This window comes from Trichechus manatus, unplaced genomic scaffold (genome assembly GCF_000243295.1).
Source record: "Trichechus manatus latirostris isolate Lorelei unplaced genomic scaffold, TriManLat1.0 scaffold00105, whole genome shotgun sequence".
Classification (NCBI taxonomy): Eukaryota; Metazoa; Chordata; class Mammalia; order Sirenia; family Trichechidae; genus Trichechus; species Trichechus manatus.
The window spans coordinates 529,226-551,977 of NW_004444041.1; the positions used below are offsets into that span (position 1 = coordinate 529,226).

The following is a 22,752-nucleotide window of genomic DNA, read 5'->3' on the forward strand; positions in this document are numbered from 1 at the left end:
GTGACAAGTATCATTTTATGTCTTATAGTCCAGTCTGTTCTTTGTCTGAAGAGTTGGCTTTGGGAATGGTTTTAGTTTTGGTCTAACAGAGAGTCCAGGGGCCATGTCTTCTGGTGTTCCTCCAGTCTCAGTCAGACCATTATGTCTGGTCTTTTTACTAGAATTTGAGTTCTGCACCCCACTTTTCTTCTGCTCCTTCAGGGACTCTGTTGTGTTCCCTGTCAGGGCAGTCATTGCTGGTACCCGGGCACCATCTAGTTCTTCTGGTCTCAAGCTAATGGAGTCTCTGGTTTATGTGGCCTGTTTTGTCTCTTGGGCTAGTATTTTCCTTGTGTCTTTGGTGTTCTTCATTCTCCTTTGCTCCAGGTGGGTTGGGACCAATTGAGGCATTTTAGATGGCCGCTCACCAGCTTTTAAGACCCTAGACGCCACTCACCAAAGTGGGATGCTGAACGTTTTCTTAAAAAACTTTGTTATGCCAATATACCTAGATGTCCCCTGAAACTATGGTCCCCAGACCCCTGCCCCTGCTACATTGTCCCTTGAAGTGTTCGGTTGTGTTCAGGAAACTTCTTAGCTTTTGGTTTAGTCCATTTGTGTGGACTTCCCCTGTACTGACACATGGGTATTTTTATTCTTTGCAGTATTTGTAGGACTGGAGCTTCTAAGGTTCTGGGTATTATGCAGTGCATGGATTTAGTTGAAATGATTGGTGCTCAGCCAAAATGAGCCAATCCCATCCTACCCTCCACCTGGAGAAGGACTTGGATGCCAAGCTGTTTTAGAGCAGGGAAAGAGGGGTGCCCCTTGGAGCTGCCCCTAGTAAACAGGAAAGAAAGAATGGAGGAAGTAGAAAAGAGAGAGAGACTGAGAGAGGCAGAGACAAAGGAATGGGTGTGTGTGTGGTGCTGGACAATGCAACCTTTGTTGTAATGAAAAGAGGATTGTATGTATTCTTCAGGGACCTGGAGGCCAGTTCCGAGCACTGAGGACACAGGCAGGGAGGAAACATGGAGTGCAGAGTGATGGAGGAGGAAGCAAATCAGAAAGTCTCTATTGTCTTCTCTGAAGCTGGCAGAGGGAGTGTGAAGTCTTATTTATGTCCTGGGGTGCTAGCCAAGGCCCACCCCATCAAGAATGAAAAACAGCAGTGCTCCCCACCACCAAAATTACAGTGCTGTGAGATCTGGAATGTTCCCACTTCCATGAAGTCTCCTTTTCAAGTAAACCCGTGACACTCAAGAAACTGACTGCTTCATTTTTGCATCTTTAGAACCTGTTACAAATGTCGTTCATTCATAACACAGATATTTACTGAGTACCTACTAGATGCCAGACACCATGAGAGACAATGAATAAAATAGACACATTTCCTGCCCTCATGGAGCGTATAGTCTCCAACGATGCATCAAGTAACATAAGTGCTGTGAAGAGGGACAGGATGCCGTTGGATCACAGAGTGAGAGCAGCCCACTTACTGTGTGTGGGGCAGGGGAAGAGGAGGAGATGGGAGTCAGGGAAGCTTCTTATAAGTGATGTCTAAGTCAAGAACTGAAGGATCAATAGGAGTTAGCCAAAAGCAGAGAATATAGATAGACCTTTCTTTGGAGGTCCTTGAGATACAAAAGGTTCTTGCCTCCCATGGCCATTTCAATGTAGTCCTCCATGAAGTAATGCTATTGGATTAAATATTCCTTCAAAAGTCATGGTCCTTTTCATTCATCTTTTTGTGTTTTTGAAATATTTTCAGCATAGTGAAAAGTGTATGGAATGACATAGCAAACACCTTTACTGCTACCACCCTGGGCCAAGCCACCCTGGTTTCCCTGATTAATTCTCCTGCAGCCGTCTCCCGGCTTCTGCCCTTGGCCCCATTATTCCATTCTCAGCACAGCATCTAGAGTGACCCTGTTAAAATGTAGGTCTGATCATGTCACCTCTCTGCTTGAAACCCTACAGTGACTCCCACTACATTCAGAATTAAAGCCCCAGTCTATGTACTGGTCCTACATGATCTGTATCACCCTGCCATTCCCCCTTACTTCTCTGAACTCATTTGTGCCCCATCACCGTGACCCTCTTGCAGTTTTGCAAGCCAACCAGTCCCATTTAAGGCTGTTGCCTCTGTCTGGAACACTCTTTTTCTAGATAGCCACAGATTTGCTCCTTCCCCACTTGGAGGTCTTCACTCAAATGTCACCTTCTCAGTGAGGCCTTCCTTGATGACTCTTGTTACCCAAAGCAGGTCCTGCTTGGTGTGGCTTCTCATCAATAAAGACACACCGAGGTGAGGAAGGAGGAAGAACATTTATTGCAAGCGCGAAGGCAAGGAGCAAGGAGGTGTATACCTCAAATCATGCTCCCCGAACAAAGGGAAACAGAACTTTTTATACCGTCTGTCTTAGTTATCTAGTGCTGCTATAATAGAAATACCACAAGTGCATGGTTTTAACAAAGAGAAATTTATTCACTCACAGTCTAATAGGCTAAAAGTTCAAATTCAGGGCGTCAGCTCCAGGGGAAGGCTTTCTCTCTCTGTCGGCTCTGGAGAAAGGTCCTTCTCGTCAATCTTCCCCTGGTCAAGGAGCTTCTCAGGCACAGGGACCCCGGGTCCAAAGACACGCTCTGCTTCTGGTGCTGCTTTCATGGTGGTATGATGTCCACAATTCTCTGCTTGCTTCCGTTTCCTTTTATCTCTTGTAAAATAAAAGTTGGTGCATGCCACACCCTAGGGAAACTGATTTTACACTGGATCAGGGATGTGACTACAATAAGGGTGTCGTACAATCCCACCCTAATCCTCTTTAACATAAAATTACAATCACAAAATGGAGGACAACCACACAATACTGGGAGTCATTGCCCAGGCAAATTGGTACACACATTTGTTGGGGGACATAATTCAACCCATGACACCATCTCTTGCAAGGAAGTACATGCAAACATTATGAACTGCATAGGTTATCATGGCACGCAGGCGCACTGATGTTGCCGGGAACTCCAAGTTCTGCTTGGCATAACTCTCTCAGGGCCAAAAGGCAGAGACCGAGTTGAGGAGAACAAAAGTCAGCTTTATTGATTGGCCAAGCAAGGAGACAGATGGGGCTGCGTGCCTTCCAAGACTGCCTCGCAGGCAGCTTGTTGAGGCTGGTTTATATAGGCAGGATCAGTTTCAAAATACAAAATGGCACACATGCAGGCGCAGAGTGTTTTAGAATGAGTAAGAATTTTCTAAGGCCCAGGTTAGATTCTCTGAGCAGGAGGAACTTAAAACCAAAAAACCCATTGCCGTCGAGTCGATTCCAACTCATAGTGACCCTATAGGACAGAGCAGAACTGCTGCATACGGTGTCCAAGTAGCACCTGGTGGATTCAAACTGCCAACCTTTTTGTTAGCAGCTGTACCTCTTAACCACTACACGGGTTTCCAGGAGGAACTCAGTCATTTTTATTCATTAGCATGTCAGCTCTCCGCCCGGGGAGGGGTGCGGGGGAGAGAATTTACCATGCATGAAGCAGTTAATGAGCTCAGGGCCATCTGGAATGCCAAGATGGAGGGCAGGACCTGTTTCAGCAGATTCCTGCTAGCTGGTGACTGTTTCTCTTTAAGGAGGTTCTGAAGAGGAAAAGAAAGAACTCTAGGAAATGAACTGGGTGAGGGGCTGTCTTGAGGCTAAGAAAAATGGCTCTGTGGCTCTAGCCCTGTCTTACTAAGACAAAATTGCCTTTTTTTCTTTTAGCATGTAGGCTACTAAACTGGATTTGACTGGCTTGACCCACACCCAGTGCTTTGAGGACAATGGACAGGAGGGGATATGTTCTGCTTGGTCTGAGCAGCTCCCAGTTGAGCCACACCCAGTGCTGTCACTTCAGGCTTTGTATGATAATGGCTAAGGAGCTCCTGGGAACCCTGGTGGCGTAGTGATTAGGAGCTATGGTTGCTAACCAAAAAATTAGCAGTTTGAATTCACTAGGCACTCCTTGGAAACTCTATGGGGCAGTTCTCTATCCGACGAGGTTGACTCGACTCAACAGCAATGGGTTTTGGTTTTAAGCAGCTCCTGGCTGCATTAGCTGTCACTGTGGTAAGCAGAAAAAGCGCCCCCCCGCCCCCGCCCCTGGCAGATGTCCATATCCTAATTCCCAGAACCTATAAATATGTTACCTTACACAGCAAAAGGGACTTTGCAGATGTGCTTAAGTTAAGGATCTTGAGATGGGGAAATTATCCTGATCGCCCAGGTTGGTTCAATGTAATCACACAGGTCCTTATAAGTGAAAGAGGAAGGCAGGAGTGTTGGAGTCATTACCTTACTCCTGTGCAAATGGGAATGGTGAGAGCCAAGGGGATGTGCATACAGCACTGACAGCGTAGGCAGTCAAAGCGTATTCTTAATTCTTATAATTGCTTATACTTAGCAATTATTTTACTGACTAAGGAGAAGTGAAGTAAAATGCAAGGGGACTGCTTTCTATTATCACTGTAGATGGATGAGATCTCCAATAGCATTTTTTTCCTGGAAGTATAAGAGCAGCTGAAGAGCTGTGAACAGTGGTTAAGCAGATTCTCAGCTACACCTCTGACAAACAGAATTAGGGAGGAGAGAGGGGACAGGAGGAGAGAAAATTACATGGAGGAAAATATAAATATTATTTTATATTTGTTTATGACACAAAGTTTACAGAAAGGGCTGGGGAGGAAAATAAAATACATTTCAGTTAGATATTTTTCTAAGTTTTTTTTTTTTTTTTTTGTAACTTTTATTTTGGTGTAATTTCAAACTTATAGAAAAGTAGCATGAATAGTATGAGGTACTCCTGTATGCCTTTTACCCAGATTCACCAAATGTTTACTTTTTGACTCCCTTCTCCTTTCTCAAAATGTATACATATGAGTACATATTTTTAAAACCATTTGGGAGTAAACTGGAGACATTGGGCCCCTTTATCATTGAATACTTCCATGTATATTTCCTAAGAACAAGGGCATTCTCCTACTTAAACATAGTTAATCATTTCTGAGCTTTTTTTTTTGGTTTTGCAGTATTTTCAAATGACATCATACTGCAGGAAGTCACTTACAAAAAAACATGCACTGAAAGATGCTGAATTGGTGAACTTGTCAACTTTTATCCAGCTGGATACTGAAGCATAGGTTAAGGCTCACCACCACCACCACCAGTTGCCCTCCAGTCAATTCTGACTCATGGTTACCCATGTGTGTCAGAGTAGAACTGAGTTCCACAGAGTTTGCAATGGCTGATGTTTCTGAAGTAGACTGCCAGGACTTTCTTCCGAGGCGCCTCTGCGTGAACTTGATCCTCCAGCCCTTCAGTTAGCAACTGAGTGCATTAACGATTTACAAAATCCCATCGATTTTATTTAGATTCAATCTAAATAACAAAATTGAATCCTCTGTAAAGTAATAAAACATTTGTGGGCCTTGGAAAACACTTTCTGCCTGATATCGTAAAGGACTAATGTCCTTCTCCCTTAATAATCTACTCCAGTGCAGTGGCATTTTGTTTCTTTATTAACCATCAGAGTCGTATTAAGAGACAGAGAGCAGAGGTCTCAGATATTCTTCTAGCCCTGCTTTTCAGTTAACCAAACTGGGGACCAGAAAGGCATTACCCTGATAGTCTCAGGGCAGTGGTTGGGACTGGAGCTCAGAGATCCTAACTCTAAACTAGAAAAGCCTTTTAGAGAGAACCAGTCTAGTGTGCATGAGGGGAATCCAGCAGCCCGTTGGAACCTGACAAGGTCCAGAGGGTGATGGTGAGTGGAGAGAGTGAGACCCCAGCCCCCAATCTCCAGCCCTGTTGTTACCTAAAGCAGGTTCTGTTCAGTGCGACTTCTCATCAATAAAGACACGCCGAGGTGAGGAGGGAGGAAGAGAATTTATTGCAAGCGCGCAGGCAAGGAGCAAGGAGGTATAAACCTCAAATCAAGCTCCCTGAACAAAGGGAGGCAGAACCTTTTATACTGTCTCTTACAAGGAAGTACATACAAACATTATGGACTATACAGGTTAGCATGACGTGCAGGCGCAGTAAGATAAATTGCATTTTTTCCTTTGGTATGTAGGCTACTAAACTGGGTTTGACTGGCTTGAGCCACAGCCAGCGCTTTGAGGACAACGGACAGGAGGGGCAGGTTGCCTTTGATCTGAGCAGTTCCCAGTTGAGCCACACCCATCACCATCACCTAAGGCTTTGTTTGCTAATGGACAGGAGGAGCAGGTTTTCTTGACAACGGCCAAACAGCTCCGGGCTACGTTGGCTATCACTATCAGAGAACCCAGTTTTCTATATTAAGCTTCCACATAGAATTTTCTGTGAAGAGACTTAAAAAAGGGGGGAGAGGGGCTAGAGAGGTTTAAAGATGGGCTCAGCTGAAGAAAAAGAGGCAAGGACATTGTCATGGATTGAATTGGGTCCCCCCAAACTATGTGTCAACTTGACTAGGCCATGGTTCCCAATATTATGTAATTGCTCTCCACTTTATGATCTGATGCAATTGTCCTCCATTTTGTGGTATTGTATAATTATCTTCCATTTTATATCTTGTAAATCCTAAACCTTTATATGTTAATGAGGCAGGATTACAGTGGTGTCTTAGTTATCTAGTGCTGCTATAACAGAAATACCACAAGTGGATGGTTTTAACAAAGAGAAGTTTATTTCCTCACAGTCAAAGTAGGTTAAAAGTCCAAATTCAGGGCGTCAGCTCCAGGGGAAGGCTTTCTCTCTCTCGGCCTTCTTCTCTTCAGTGATCCCCCAGACTAGGAGCTTCTCTGCACAGGGACCCCGGTCCAAAGGATGCGCTCTGCTCCTGGCACTGCTTTCTTGATGGTATGAGGTCCCCCTGTCTCACTGCTCACTTCTGTCTTTTATATCTCAAGAGATGGCCTCAGGACATAATCCAGTCTTGTAGATCAGGTCCTGCCTTACTAACACAACTGCCATCCATCCTCCCTCATTAACATCATAGAGGCAGGTTTACAACATACAGGAAAATCACACAGTACCAGGAATCATGGCCTAGCCAAATTGATACACACATTTCTGGGGGGGGACATAATTCAAACCATGACAGGTGGGATGTATCTTGAGTCATACCCTTACTAAAGGGCGTGACTCAAGTCAAAGCCTTACTCAAGTCACACCCTTACTCAAGTACCCTTGCTTGAGTCACACCTTTTATCTTACAAGAGATAAAAGGAGAGAGAATTGAGCAGAGAGGAAAGGGACCTCACTACAACCAAGAAAGAGCTAGAAGCGGAGTGCGTCCTTTGGATCCGGGGTCCCTGCACTGAGAACCTCCTAGACCCAGGGTAAAATTGATGCCAAGACACATGGAACACCAGGCCCACAGATATTGAAAGGAGACAAGGACCTTCACCTAGAGCTGACAGAGAGAGAGCCTTCCACTAGAGCTGGCGCTCTGAATTTGAACTTCTCGCTTCCTAAACTGTGAGAGAATAAATTTCCGTTTGTTAAAGCCATCCCCTTGTGGTATTTCTGTTACAGCAGCACTAGATAACTAAGACAGACATTATTTATTGCAAGTACAAGCCAAGGCCCCTTCTGCAAGGATAGTGCCTCCAGACCTCATCAATGCAGTGTGTGGTGTAATTGTCTGGGAGTGAGTAATGTACTCCCAGACTTTATGATGACTGTGAGGCAAGGGCCAACTTAGGAAAGGAAGAGGGTGGGTGTCTTAGACTGGGTTCTCTAGAGAAGCAAAACCAGTAAAGCGTTATAAATATATATAGAGAGAGATTTATATCAAGGAAACAGCTCATGCGACTGTAGAGGCTACAACATCCCAAGTCCGTGGATCAGGGTAGAGGCCTCTCTGAATTCACGCAGCTGCAGAAGCTGGCAAACCCAAGGTTGGCAGGTCAGAGAGCAGGGCTCCCGCTCACAGGCTGTGACGGTTGACAAATTCCAAGATCAGCAGACAAGACCACAAGGTTTCTCCTGATTTGCATAGCTGCAAGGGCTGGCGAACCCAAGATCAGCAGGTTGGGGAACAGGACTCTTGCTCACAGACTGTGAAGATTGACGAATTCCAAGATCAACAGGTAAACTGCTAGCTCAAGTCCCAAGAACGGGAGGTGAGACGACAAGAGGTAGCTGCTGGGTCTGGAACAAGCCAAAAACCTTGGCAAGGTGAGCAGGAAGGAAATAGCTGGTGGAGGGCAGAGAGATGAAGACTGAGGGGCGGTGAGCCACCACAGACCCCACCCCGACCGGTACCACTCAGCAGATTCCATCATGGGGATGATAGCATATTAAATTTCAACAGGGAAGTGATCACAACATTATACAACTGCCAAAACACTGAGAATCATGGTCTAGCCAAGTTGACATACAATCTTAACCATCAAAGTGGGCCAGGAAGGTTGTGGGGCTATAGTACACCCCTTGAAAGAGTCGTGGAGGAGGAGAGAATGACAAGGAAGGGAATCCATGTCTACCTCCACTTCGACCCAAAATCCTGTGTTCTTTTTTGTTTCTCTTGAATTTCTGACAACAAATTGTGCCTCTCAGATACATCCGTTTTGTTAATGGAAGTATCACTATGTATTTTTTTTCCGTTTGAATTAATGGAAGGAAATGTTCAGATAAGCAATGCTGTTTCTTCTAAAGTCCAGGAGAGGAACCGATTGAAAATGCTGACCCTTCCACAAAACCACCAACTCACCCACCCCAACAAGGTTCCTCTTATTGCCATGGTGTCATTAGTTTTCAACATGGAGGTGCTAGTTCTGGCTTTGCTTTGTTAAATGTTAGGAGATGAGAGCTGTTCATTGGTTTAACCTCTAAGGTGCAAGGTTCCTAGGTGAGGTTTGAAGTTTAGAGGGGAGGAAAGAGGAGGCTGCTGGAAGGTCCTGTGGAAGTGAAGGCTTCTGGGGCCTGAGCTATATGATCTATAAAAGAAGTCAGAGCAAGTCTATAGAGCAATTTAAAAACAGATGGGTTTCCTGAAATCTCCACCACACCATGTTTCCATGGCAACATCTCAGTTGATCCTGTCATTTGCTTAAAGTAATCTCCCATCTGCTTGGACAGAATCTTTGGTGTCAGTTGGAGGAAGAAGACCTATATCAGAACAATTGGACTAACCTTAGAAGGAAGGAGACAAGATTTTGGTTAGCTATTAGCGCTGTAGGAAGGTTTTCCTGAGTGTCAGGCCTCACGTTACCAGGAGCGATGTGAGAAGCTGCCTGCTCTGATGATTGTTGAGAATGGCGACAGCAGTTTTTTAGGTTGGAATGGCTGTGGCACCTTCCTTTCCTGTCTCTAGGCTTTGCTAACAGAGGATGCTTGCCAACCTGGAATTCATTCATTTGATAAAATATTTATAGAGCCTTCAGCATTGGATTCTGCCAAAAGCATCTATTATGCTGGTGAAATGCAGGCCCATCACAGTGAACAGTTATTGTCTTCATTTCCTATGATAGATTGGGAGAAAATAAAGACTAATATTCCAAATCCTCCAAATTACCAGTTTCTTCTTTTGACCCACTCTTGTGGGTGTGCTATGCTCAGGGTACTATGTTAGGTGTTAAAGTTATAAAAAGGAATGAAACCAGGTACAGGCCCTCCCCTCGACAGGCTTACTATCTAGGTGGGGTGATAGCACAGTGGCAGGATTTGAATAAATGGTGACATAAGGTGGCATATGCTCCAAAGCAAAGGTCCATACAATGAACTCCATAGAAATTAAAAACAGCCCTTTCTTCCAGGGCTGGAGTGTTGGGGAGAGGTTCATGGAGGTGGTGGGGCTTGAACTGGGCTTGAATGAAGGGCAGGACTGGGGCAAGAGGAGGGTATTGAAAATAAGTAGTGAGGAAAGTGACAGGAGAAGTACTGAGACTAGAATGAGCATGGGCAGCTCATTCAGGGAGAAAGGGGGAAAGGAGCAGAATCATTTAAGAAGTGTTCATGGCATGGATTGTGGAAGACAAAGTTGGCAATGGAGGGTTGGGGGTACAGGTTGTCAGATTCTGAAGGCCAAGGCAGGGAGACTTTACCCTGTCGGCAGTGAAGGATTATCAAAGGTTTTAGAGCAAGGGAGGTGTTTTATGCGAAATAATGCTGTAGGATGAGTAATCTGGTAATCACGCATTGGATGGATTGAAGCGGGAGGCACCAGAGGCAGGAAGATTGAATAGGAAGCTGTTTCAACAGTTCCGGGGTTAGAATGGTGGTTGAGGGAATGGAAAGAAAGGAATGAGTGGATGCATGGATGGAATGGAAGAATGAAATGGATGGACACGAGAGATACTGAGAAGGAACAGACTAACTGATTGGATCTACCCGAGGAGGCAGAGGGAGAGTGTAAGGTCTGAGCTCAGGTCAATAGGAAAGAAGTGGTACCTTTTAAAGAAATGATATCTACTACGCATCAAGCCCCCTGTTAAGCAAAAAGATGAGTAGAAAATTCTCACCCATAAGTAGCACATAGCCTAGTAGAAGACAAGCCTGATTATAGGTGCTCAGATAGAAGGCTCAAAGGAAGGAGTGGTCCTCCCACTCTGGGGAGGGGGAGGGAAAGGAGGCATGTCTTAGTCATCTAGTGCTGCTATAACAGAAATACCACAAGTGGATGGTTTTAACAAAGAGAAATTTATTCTCTCACAGTCTAGTAGGCTAGAAGTCCAAATTCAGGATGTCAGCTCCAGGGGAAGGCTTTCTCTCGCTGTCGGCTCTGGAGAAAGGTCCTTCTCGTCGATCTTCCCCTGGTCTAGGAGCTTCTCCATGCAGGAATCCTGAGTCCAAAGGACACACTCTGCTTCCGGTGCTTCTTTCTTGGTGGTATGAGGTCCCCAACTCTCTGCTTGCTTCCCTTTCCCCTTATCTCTTATAAGATAAAAGGTGGTGCAGGCCACACCCCAGGGAAACTCCCTTTACGTTGGATCAGGGATGTGACCTGAGTAAGGGTGTTACATCCCACCCTAATCCTCTTTAACCACAAGCAGAGATTATGATTTATAACACATAGGAAAATCACAAAATGGAGGACAACCACACAACACTGGGAATCGTGGCCTAACCAAGTTGACATATATTTTTTGGGGGGACACGATTCAATCCATGACAGGGCATCAGGAAAAGGTTTCTTAGAGATAATCTTGAGGGGGAGGTTGTTTGAGGAGTAAACATTTTTCTTAAGGGTGATATTTGATTTCAGAGTTGATTTTGGGGTGAAGCAGAACATCTGAGTGGGACTCACCCATTCATTCAATTCATTGTTGTGGAGGGACCACTATGTGACACTACCTGGGGCAGGAACTCTAGGAACAGAGAGATGAATGAGGCTTGCTCCCTGCCCTAGAGGAATAGCCCATTTAATGGGGACAAGACAGCATTTATTCCAACAGTCAAGATATTTACTGAGACCCTACTACTTGCTAGGTGCTACTGTGGGTGCTGGGAATACAGGAGTGAACAAAATGGACTCAATTCCCTGTTCTCAGGAAGAGCACATTCTAGTTAAGAACCTACTTAAATAAAAGGCAAAAGTAGGCTAAGCAGTAAAAAGCAGGTTCAAGGAAAGAGCTGAGGGTGTAGAGAAAAGGAACAGTGAGTTCCAACAGGGTGATCTTGTGCTGGGAGGCTTGTGCTGTGAAGCAAGGGGTTGACTGGCAGAATCATTAAACAGAAGTTGGAGGCATCAGTTGGGAGCTGAGAGGAAGGGTCAGGTCAGATTGTGGAATGAATCTGAGCACCCAGTGTGCACCTCATGATAAGATGATGTACTTGTAGTTTTGTGAGGAGGCATCTTTGTAGCTGTGACAGCTGAAGCCAGGCATGAATGACTCTGTGTGTTTTGTGCCCAAAGGGACTCCCTCCCAGTGGAGCGAAGCTGTCAGCCCTTCTTTTTCAGGGTCTGCGAGTCCTGGTTGTTAACTGAGTGCTGATGGATCCCAGCCCAAACAACCCACCACAGCCAAAGGAGCAGTGCATTTGGCTGCTTGCAGGCCCATGTTCACAGAGCAGTATCCCTGGCTCCTACATGAAATGCTGTCACACTGATCCAAAGCTTGTTTACTAGTATAACAGAGTGGTCTTCCGAGAGACCGTGGGTCTGCACCTCTAAAATCCCTCAAATCAGGAACCCGTGGGGCCCGTTCCAGGCCTCTGACCTATGCTACCCTGTACGTGAGAACCGCTGTCAGGTGCTGATGAAATCAGTGTTTTTGCCGGAGTGCTCTGAGAGTCTCAGTTAGAAGTTTAACTGTGACTGGCTAGCTCTCACCTCCTCACAGAAGCAGATAGCGTATGTGTGTGTCATCTTTCCCAACTCGGTTATTTTTCTGAGGATTCTCATTACTAAGAGTGGTGGAGTCTCTTGCATATGTCCTACTGAACAGGTGTTAGATTTGTGAGGAGGTCGGTTAAAAAAAATCAATATGTTTTTATGGTGGTGCCTGGTAGGATTTACAAGGTTATATAGCATTTTAATGCACTGAGTGGGTTTTCACTCAAATCCTGGCAAGAAGGGCAGAGAATCATTTCCAATAACCATCGTCAGCAGCTGGCTCTGTTGGGGCTGAGGTGCAAGGAAGTCATGAAGACTGAGATTAGTTAAGCAGGTCCTCTGGGCAAAGTGCAGATCAATAACCTGTGGTCAGTAAGGGTTTTGGCAAAGCTTAGTTCTGTCTGGGGAGTTCAGTTCTTCCTGTAGAGACTGGCCGGAGGGTCCCAGGGTTCTGTTTGCTTCCTTCTCCCTCTGCTCCCCATCTTCTCCTGTAGGGGGTGAGCAGCTTGCTCTGGACTGACTGTCATCCTCTGGAATCTTCCAGAATGTCTCCACATGCTCCTCAAAATCTTACTGTCAGTAACCCAGTCTTGGGACTCGACCACCCTGCCAGCCAATTTAACTATTTTCTGTTGTTTACTTTTTTGAAGGCTCAGAAACAGCCAAATAAACATCATATCCAAGATTATCTCGGCATAGCCAGTAATGAATTTGCACTGCAAAAGCCTTGAAGCTGGTGGCCGTGCTTTTTTTTTTAATTTATATCCTGTTAATATTTTTCATTTGTCAGAACTTTCTTCCCTTGAAGTTTATATATGCGTTTAGGATATGCCAGGTACCAAGCTAAGGGCTATGTAGTAATTTTATTTAATCTTCACAGTATCTCTGTGATCACCACCTCCAGCTGCCTTTCAGTAGATTCAGACTCATGGTGACCCCATGTGTTGCACAGTAGAACTGCTCTCCAGGGTTTTCATGGCTGTGGTCTTTCGGAAGCAGATCACCAGGACTTGCTTACGAGGTGCCTCTGAGTAGGTTCAAACCACCAATCTTTCCATTAGTAGCCGAGCACTTAACTATTTGTGCTGCCCAGGGATTCCAGTGGAAGTTCTGAAATCATCCGCATTTTACAGATGAGGCTATACAAGTTAAGTAATTTGATCAAGGTCATATAGCTAGTAAATGCTGAAGCCAGGATATAAGCCCAGCACTCTGACTCCAAAGTCTGTATTCTTAACCGCTGCACCACACAATAATAGATGTGGGTTTGAATACCAATTCAGTCTCTTCCTAGCTATGTAACCTGGGGCAATTTAATTCATCTCTCTTGAGTTTTGGTTTCCTTACCTGTAAAATGAGACTAAAAAGACCTCCCTCACAGGGTTATTCAGTTCTCTTCAGCAGCTCACCTACTGGGTGGCTGGCCCCATGCAAGGTGCTGGAGGTATAAAGGTGTTTGCAATGAGTCTCGCCCTCAAGGATCAGAGAGTTTCAGTATGACGTGGTGGATTGGGGGTAGGAGGTATGAATGGGGCTGTGGGAACCCCAAAGTGATGAGTTTGCCTAAGGTTAGGGTTCTTGGAAGGCTGTCTGAAGGAAAGGATGTCTACACTGGGACCTAAAGGGCTATAGCCAAGGTTTTTCCACAGAGGCACACACAGACAAAGGCAGCACAGCTTGAAACAGCAAGATGGGGGATGAACAGGAGCACAGTGTAACTGGAGTGGTGAAGGGAAAGGAGATGGGAGAGGAGTGCTGGAAATGAAGACGGAGGGAAGGTGGGGAGGGACAGCATGGGGGAGGCACCTCATGTGACACACTAAGAAGTTTAGATTTTCCTCTGTGGAGGGTGAGGTATATTGAAGGGTTTTGAGAATGAGAGTAAAATGTTTAGTCTCCTGTTTTAGGTAGATCAGTATGGAGGTTCTGTGGAGGATGGATTTGAGGGGGGCAAAACTGAAGGTAAGGAGACTAAAAAGGAGGATGTTGTGTTAGTCCTCATGAAAGATGGTGAGAGCTACAAGAAGGAAAGTGTGTAGGGATGGTGTGATGGTTGAGATTGTGTGTCAGCTTGGTTGGACTGTAATCCTTAGTGGTTTGGCAGTTATGATACAGTTTGGCAACTATTTAATGATGTAATCACCTCTATAATGAGATCTCATATAATGTGATCACCTCCATGATGAGATTGGTTGTGAGCAGCCAATCAGTTGAAAGAGAATTTCCTTAGGGGTGTGACCTGCATCCAATATAGATGGACTTTCTGACAAGGCTTATGGGCTTTTGCTTACTCTGGATCTTGCAGCTGGCTCTTGTTCATCTGACCTCTGGTTCTTGGGACTAGAGCTATCAGTTTACCTGCAGTCTTGCCTGATGATCTTGGGATTTGTCAGTCTTTGCAGCAAGTGAGCAAGAGCCCTGCTGTCTGACCTGCCCATCTTAGGTTCCCCGGTCCCTGTGGCTGCATGAGTCAGGAGAAGCCTCCAGCCTGATCCACGGACTTGGGAAGTTCCAGCCTCTACGACTGTGTGAGCCATTTCCTTGATATAAATTTCTCTCTATATATATTTATATGCTGCACTGGTTTTGCTACTTTAGAGAACCAGCCTAAGATGAAGAGGATTTTGAATTTGACAGGTCCTGATGACTGAGTGGATGTGGGCTTGAAGACTTGTTAGCTGCTGTGAGTCAACTCTGACTAATGGCAATCCCATGTACAACAGAATGAAACGTTGCCTGATCCTGTGCCATCTTCATGATCATTGGTATGCTTGAGTCCATTGTTGCAGCCACTGTGTATTCTGAGTGCATTCCAACCTAGGGGACTCATCTTCCTGCACTGTATTGGACAGTATTCTCTGTGATTCATAGGGTTTTCATTAGCTACTTTTTCAGAAGTAAATTATCAAGGCTTTCTTCCAAATTTGTATTAGTCTGTAAACTCTACTGCAGCCTGCCCACCATGTTCAGTGTGAGAGGTCCATGGAATAGCTGCTCCTCCTGGAGCTTCATATCACTGAGCCATGGAGTTACTTCACCTACACTAAATCACTACACTGTTTTACATTTAGATGACAGATTTATAAGAAAAAAGAATTACTGGAGCAGGGTGTAAACTCTGTCATAATCTGAAGCGTTTCCTCTCTGTTTCAGTCTACTGACTAGATGGCAGAGTAAAATGTGAAAGTTTGACAAAAAAATAATGTAGCTGTGTCAGCCTTCAATGTTTCAGGCATAAAATGAAATTTAACATTGTATTATGTATCTGAAGACTTGTCATCATAAGGCTGGCCAGACAAATATGATTTAGGGGGCCAACAGCTTTGAGGAATGAATAGTAGAAATAAAATATGGAATCAAATAAGAGTAGAGACTAGCTAAATTTTTAAAAATATATATGATGATGTTAAACTATCCCTTTTGGTTGCATTGTTTACTATCACCTTCCTCGTGACCAGTCTGACCAAAGGAATCTGATGTGTTGGACAACTACTGAAATCTGAAAATACAATGCCCCCAAACCATAACCCTGTCCTGACCATCTCTTTCTTTTATCTCTCATCTCTCTGAATTCTCTCCACATGTTCTAGTAATTTTCTCCTTTCTGGGGGCCTTCAATCTGCAATCCCCCTCATATTTTTCTTGTTAGCCAGATGGTTTAGTCTGTCAACAGACTAATTTCCAAGTTCTGAAGGTAAAGCTACGAGCATGTTCTTGCCCTGTAGTCTATCTGAGCACACCCTTACCCAGACACAGTCCCTGTCCACGGTGGGGATCTGGGTGTCCTACTGCTACCTGCTCTTCTCTGCAAAGTGTTCAAAGAGTGTCTGCTCAGTTCTGTGACCTGGCCTTTGAGGCTTGTCATTTCTGTCAACATAAGAAGTGAAATATAGGTCAGCCTCACAGATCCCAGTGTTAAAAATAAAAGCTTCATTCCCCAGGCGCTGCAGGTTTGTGGACTGGCCTGGCTTCCACCCTTTCCACCTACCCCACTTCTAAATTGCTTCTTGGAGCTAGCTGATGCTTCCCTCCACATAAAAGGGAACCTGAAAATAGAAGATCAGCCGAAATTACCTCCCTTGGCAGACTCTATTCCGAAATGCAAAGACTGCCTGAATGGAAATTGTAAATAGAAACACTGAGCCTATTTCCACCTAGTTGTGGGATGAGGAAGGCTGGTTGCTGATAGAGAGTGGGTGGAGAGCTTCAAGCTCACTCTCTGTAGAAGCTCAGGTCCTGGAGTGGAGGCTGGGAGGGGTCCTTCTTTCTCTCAGGAGCCCCCAGCCAGCCCCTCCTGCCACAAACATGGTAGCCAAGTGACTGGCAGTAGGATTCCTCATAATTTCAACAAAAGGACCTCTAATCTCACCTTTCTTATTCCTAGTTGTTATGGACTGAATTGTGTCCCCCCCAAAATATGTGTTAGAATCCTAACCCCTAAACCTGTGAGCCCTGGGTGGTGCAGTAGATAAGCTCTCGGATGCTAATCAAAAGGTCAGCAGTTCAAACCCACTGGAGGCTCCACAGGAGAAAGATGTGACAGTCTGCTTCCTTAATGATTATAGCCTTGGAAACACTATGGGGCAGTTTTACTCGTCCTATAGGGTCACTATGAGGTGGAATTGACTCCATGGCAACAGATTTGGTTTCGGTTTATACCTGTGGATGAAATCCCATTTGGGAATCAGGTTTTCTTTGGTATGTTAATGAGGCCATATCAGTGTACCAAAAAACCTGTTGCTGTTGAGTTGACTCCAACTCCGCATGACCCCATAGAGTTTCCAAGGCTGTAAATCACTACAGAAGTAAAGTGCCATATCTTTCTCCCACGGAGCTGGAGCTGCTGGTGGTTTTGGACTGCTAACCTTTAGCAGTAAGTCACTTTAACCGCTGCCCCACCAAGGCTCCTTATAGAGTATATCTAAAAGTACTCACTTTTGAGATATGAAAAGAGCAGATTAGGCACAGAGAAGTAAGCATGACTAGGGGAAAGAGGTGCTGCGTGGAGATCTCCAGGGAACACCGACAAAACAACACAGAAGCTGAGGCAAGGCTTTTCCTCCAGAGCAGCAGAGATTTTCCCTACAGCTGGTGCCCTGAATTCAGACTTTTAGCCTCCTAAACGTGAGAAAATAAATTTCTGTTTGTTAAAGCCACTCACTTGTGATAGTTTTGTTACAGCAGCACTAAGAAACTGAGACACTAGTCCTTGCATTTGCAGCTGTCTCATAAAATTTATCCCTTTTTCTGTGATAATAAAATCCAGGCAGTGGACAGCAGAGTTTTTAAATTTATTTTTAATAACCACACATTTCTCTCCTCTGCAGTCTCTCCCTTTCTTCTTCTTCCTTTTCTTTCCTTTCTCCTTCCATTCTGATTTCCCTCTTTATCTCCATTCACCTTCATTCCATTTTGCCCTTCTTACTCCTGTAAAACTGAGGGTAAGTTTTCCTCCACATAAAAGCCACTAGCCTTTGAGAATTCATCTTTTGTATTTGAACAGCTTCCTCATCCTGCCCCCACTCCCAGCTCTCATTTTTCAGGCTAGTCTGTGCTTGACAGAAAACTGCATTATCTGGTGAGAGGACCCTAAGGAGCAAGGGTAGTTTGACATTTGGGTCTTTTCATAGACTGTCTCGTCAGTGCCTTAGCAATCTTGAAACCAAGTTTTGCCTTTTTCCTGCAACTGGCAGTACCATTGCTTTTTTTTGTTGTTGTTGTTGCAGCAGGCAGGCCTGGGTCACCCTCAGATGTAAGCATTTTCCCATGGTTTAAAGGAAATGGAATATACCCTGTCTCGTCTTTTCATCTCTCCAAATTAGATTTTCACACATACTTCTGTCAGGGCAGTGTGTGCCAAGGGTGGTGTGTGCTGGCTGCTTTTGCTGTAGACAGGAGTGGGGGGGTGGGGGGGTGAAGGGCAAATATGAATGTGTTTTAATATACATTTTGCAGGTCAAACAGAAATGTTATTGGTTACAAAGCTTTGTAAAGGTATCCTCTAGGTCATATTAAAGGCCTTTTTCTAGTGTAGAGAAGGGAGAAGGAGCCCTGTTGGCACAGTGGTTAAGTGCTCTGCTGCTAACCAAAAGGTCAATGATTTGAACCCATCAGCTGCTCCATGGGAGAAAGATGTGGCAGTCTGTTTCCATAAAGATTACAGCCTTGGAAACCCTATGGGGCAGTTCTGCTTTGTCCTGTAGGGTTGCTGTGTGTCGGAATTGACTCAGCAGCAATGGGTTAGAGAAGAGTGTTGACCCCTGTCTTAGTCATCTAGTGCTGCTCTAACAAATACCACAAGTGGATGGCTTTTAACAAAGAGAAATTTATTCTCTCACAGTCTAGTAGGCTACAAGTCCAAATTCAAGGCATCAGCTCCAGAGGAAGCCTTTCTCTCTCTGTTGGCTCTGGAGGAAGGTCCATGTCATCACTCTTCCCTTGGTCTGGGAGCTACTCTGCCCAGGAACCTCAGGTCCAAAGGATATGCTCTGCTCCCGGCACTGCTTTCTCGGTGGTGTGAGGTTCCCATGTGTCTGTGCTCACTTCTCTCTTTTATATCTCAAGAGAGATTGACTTAAGACACTATCCAGTCTTGTAGACCTCATCAGTATAACCTCATCATAGTGGCAGAGTTTACAACACATAAGGAAATCACATCAGATTACACAATCATACAATAGTGGGAATCATGACCTAGCCAAGTTTGATACACACATTTTTTGGGGGGACACAATTTAATCAATGACAACACTCCATGAATATTTTAGCTTGAAAGTCTTCTCCACCAGTCACTTGCCCCAAAAAAAGCCAGACTCCTGAGAGACACAGACACTCCCAGTGTCAGAATTGCTGCTGGAGGAACCTGAAGGCAGTTTGTTTTTTGTTAGCTTGATTTGGCCCAGCCAGTTGCCATTGAGTGGACTCTGACTCACAGAAACCCCATGTGTGTCAGAGTAGAACTGTACTACATACGGTTTTTAACTGCTGATTGTTCAGAAGTCAATTACCAGGCCTTTCTTTCAGGGTACCTCTGGGTGGACTCAAACTTCTAACCCTTCCGACTGCATTAACTGTTTGCACTACCAGGGACTGAATTCAGCCCTCCCACTGGCTAACTTCATGACCTTGGGCAAGTCACTTAGCCTCTCTGCAGTTCCATTTCTTCATCTGTAAAACAGGGGAGTTTGACAGAAACAGTGCTTCTGATTATGACTGGACAATAGAATCACCTGGGGAGCTTCTAAAAAATACCAACTTCCAGAGATTTCTGATTAATTTGTTCTCAGGTGAGGCCTGACTTGGGTCACTTTAGAAGCTCCTGGGTGATTCTCATGTGCAGCCGGGGTTGAGAAATACTGACTAGACCAGTGTCTCTCAAACTAGAATGTGTGCGTCAGTCGTGTGGGATCTTGTTAAAATGCAGACTGATTCTGCTGGTCTCTGTGGGGCCTGAGATTCTACATTTCTAACAGGCTCCTGGGTGGTGCTGTTGGTGCTGGTCCCCAGATCATGCTCTGAGCAGCAAAGGCCTAGCTGGTCTTTCTGATATTATATAATTACCTAATTAATTTTTGGGGGTGGGCAGAGGGCAGAAGCTGAGTGAAAGACATATTTTGATGGTAGTCGGGATGAGCTCCCTTTCATCCCTGGGCAAAGTGATGTTGTTTTTGGGAAAATATGATTAAGTATTTAGTGGGTAGAATTCAATAGCCACATCTGTTTTCCTTTTACTTCAGTGCTGAAACAGGTTTATTATTTATTATAGGGTCGCTATGAGTCAGAACAGACACGACCGCAACGGGTTTGGTTTTTTGGTTTAGAATTCAGTTTGTATCAGCTTTCAGCATTGAAGTAAGTTTATCTAAGGGAGAAAAAGGAAAACAGATGTGGCAGTTTGTCTGTGTGTGTGTGTGTAAGAAAAAGAGAGAATGTGAGTGAATGCATCCCAGGGTGAATGTTCACTGTTACATGAATCGTAATCAAAGTTAGGGTTCGGAAGATCAAAGGGCAACAAATGTGTGGGCTTCTCCAGGTCCATTTATGGCAAGGGGATGAGAAGAGGGGGAAGATTCTATGCAGCTGGGATTTAAGGTGAAGATCGTGCATTCCCAGAACAACTCAAGGCTGGAAGATCCTGTCTCCTCCGTCCTGTCTTGTTCCTGTGCTAAACAACCATTTGCTCCAATTATTCTCGAATTATAGTGACAGCTTTCAGTTTATGCAGGCCCTCAAGTCCTTAAAATTCAGGAGTGGAAGTAAAATTGTGCCTTTCTTGGTCAGAACATTTCAGCTGACTGCTTTTAAAAGGCTCAAGATGTCGCCTGCATTTTGCCTTCTGCTTTTCCTAATCCTATAGGTGAACAAATTTTCCTGGTTTAAAATTATATTTAATTAAGATGAAATACTTCAGGCCTTGTGGTAATGATTATCCTACCCACAGAATTACAAGGATTCTTTTTGCTGTAGAATAGGTCTCTCTGCCAGGGCAGTATCTCATGATAAAATCCATGATCCAGGATTTTGTTATTGTCCTATTTTAAGGGATTCCTCCAACTTATTGTTTAGGAAAGAAGAGTGTTTTTCTGGTTAAGATATTTTCTGATCTAGAGAAAAGGTATTTGTCTCTCTCCATGGTTTTATAAAGAAGATATTTTTCTCCTGATACATGCTACAGTATGGATGAACCTTGAAAACATTATGCTGAGTGAAATAAGTCCCTCACAAAAGGACAGGTACTATATGATCCCATTTATATGAAATGGGCAAATCTATAGAGACCAAAGCTTATTAGTGGTTACCAGGAGTGGGAGGAAGGGAGAAAGGGGGAGTCATTGCTTAGGGGGCAATGAGATTCTGTTAATGGAGGTTACACAACATGATAAATGTTATCAATGTCACTGAAATCTACATGTAAAAAATTGTTAAATTGGCAAATGTTTTGTTATATGTTTTTACCACTATTTTAAAAATAAGAAGGTATTCCTCAGTCTCAATTTACTCACCTGTCCAATGGGAATGCTAGTTCTGTCTCACCTATTGTGAAGCTCAGGTGAGTGAGATGTGGTTCTGAAATCAGTGCTAAGTCATAAAATAGCATTCACATGTCTGTTCTTCCTCCTCCTTCCCTTCCTCTAATTCCTATTTCTTTCATGTTCTGAAATGCATTTACTCCTCTCTTCCTTGGCACATGGATCAGTCATTAGGTCATTCAAGAAGCACTTTCCAAGCACTTGCTGTGAGGCGCACATTGTGCTAGGTACTAATAGAATGGAGTTGGAAGACCATCTTTGTCTTCCCGGAGGACATGTGAGGAGATGGTCCAGAAATCACATACCGTATAATTACGAACCAGTTGCCATCGAGTCAATTCCAACTCCTGGTGACCCCATGTGTATCAGACTAGAACTGTGCTCCATAGGGTTTTCAATGACTGGATTTTTTGGAAGTAGGTCACCAGGCCTTTCTTCTGAGGTGCCTCTGGGTGAACTCAAACCTCTTAACTTTTTGGTTAGCAGATGAGCTTGTTAACCATTTGCACTGCCCACCCGTTGCTGTCGAGTAAATTCTGACTCATAGCGACCCTATAGGACAGAGTAGAATTGCCCCATAGGGTTACCAAGGAGCAGCTGTGGATTAGAATTGCTGACCTTTTGGTTAGCAGGTGAACACTTAACCACTGCACCACCAGGGCTTCACCCAGGGACTCCAAAATACAGTATAGCAATCAGGATACTACAGGTTTGTTGAGAGAAGGGATGCCTAACTCAGCCTGGGTAAAGATGGAGGAGGTGGGCTATGGAGTGAAGCAGCAGTCAGGGAAGGCTTACAGAGAAGAATGATAAGTGGTAATTAGCCAGAGAGAGGGAACAGAGGAGTGAGAGAACATGTGATTTCAGCAAACTGCAAATAGTTCAGATTGTTCTTTTGGGAACCCAGCAATCAATAATGAGTCCTCAGAGGTCGTATTGAGTTTGTCTTCCATGTGATATGAGTGGCTTTTTGGTTCATCATGGTAGGATGGGTGTTTTGAATTGTTCTTTGGGTAAGAGTAAGGGATTTTCACTCCTCTCCCTCCCTGCCCATGGCCAGGTATGTGCCCTGGTGAGATGGCAACCTAGAGTTAGACATTGCTGATCACTAACAACATCACAGCTAATAGGCCCCTGTGGGGAACAAGCCCCTGATCAGGTCCCATAAGCACATATTCTGTCCAACTGAGAAGATTAGCACGGGCTCCTGGTGTTGTTTGCCATGATCTTAGAATCTGGAATTTGCAAAGACAGTCCTTTACAGCAAGGTTTTTTAAATTGCAGGTTGTAACCCATATTTCAGATAGGTTATAGAATTAATAGATTGCAAACGGCATTTTTTTTATCGTACTTTAGATGAAGGTTTACAGAACAAATAGTTTCTCATTAAACAGTCAGTACACATATTGTTTTATGACATTGGTTAACAACCCCATGACATGTCAAC

At 44.5% G+C, this 22,752-nt stretch overlaps 1 protein-coding gene across 1 annotated transcript in view; it reads left to right on the forward strand.

Annotated features, from left to right (window-relative positions):
* The window catches only part of SCD5 (stearoyl-CoA desaturase 5), a 194,916-nt gene that overhangs the window by 42,965 nt on the left and 129,199 nt on the right, over positions 1 to 22,752 (forward strand). The window contains exon 2 of the mRNA XM_004383146.2: positions 12,294 to 12,298. Coding sequence (XP_004383203.1) covers positions 12,294 to 12,298 — 5 coding nt within the window. The remainder of the gene's footprint in view (positions 1 to 12,293; positions 12,299 to 22,752) is intronic.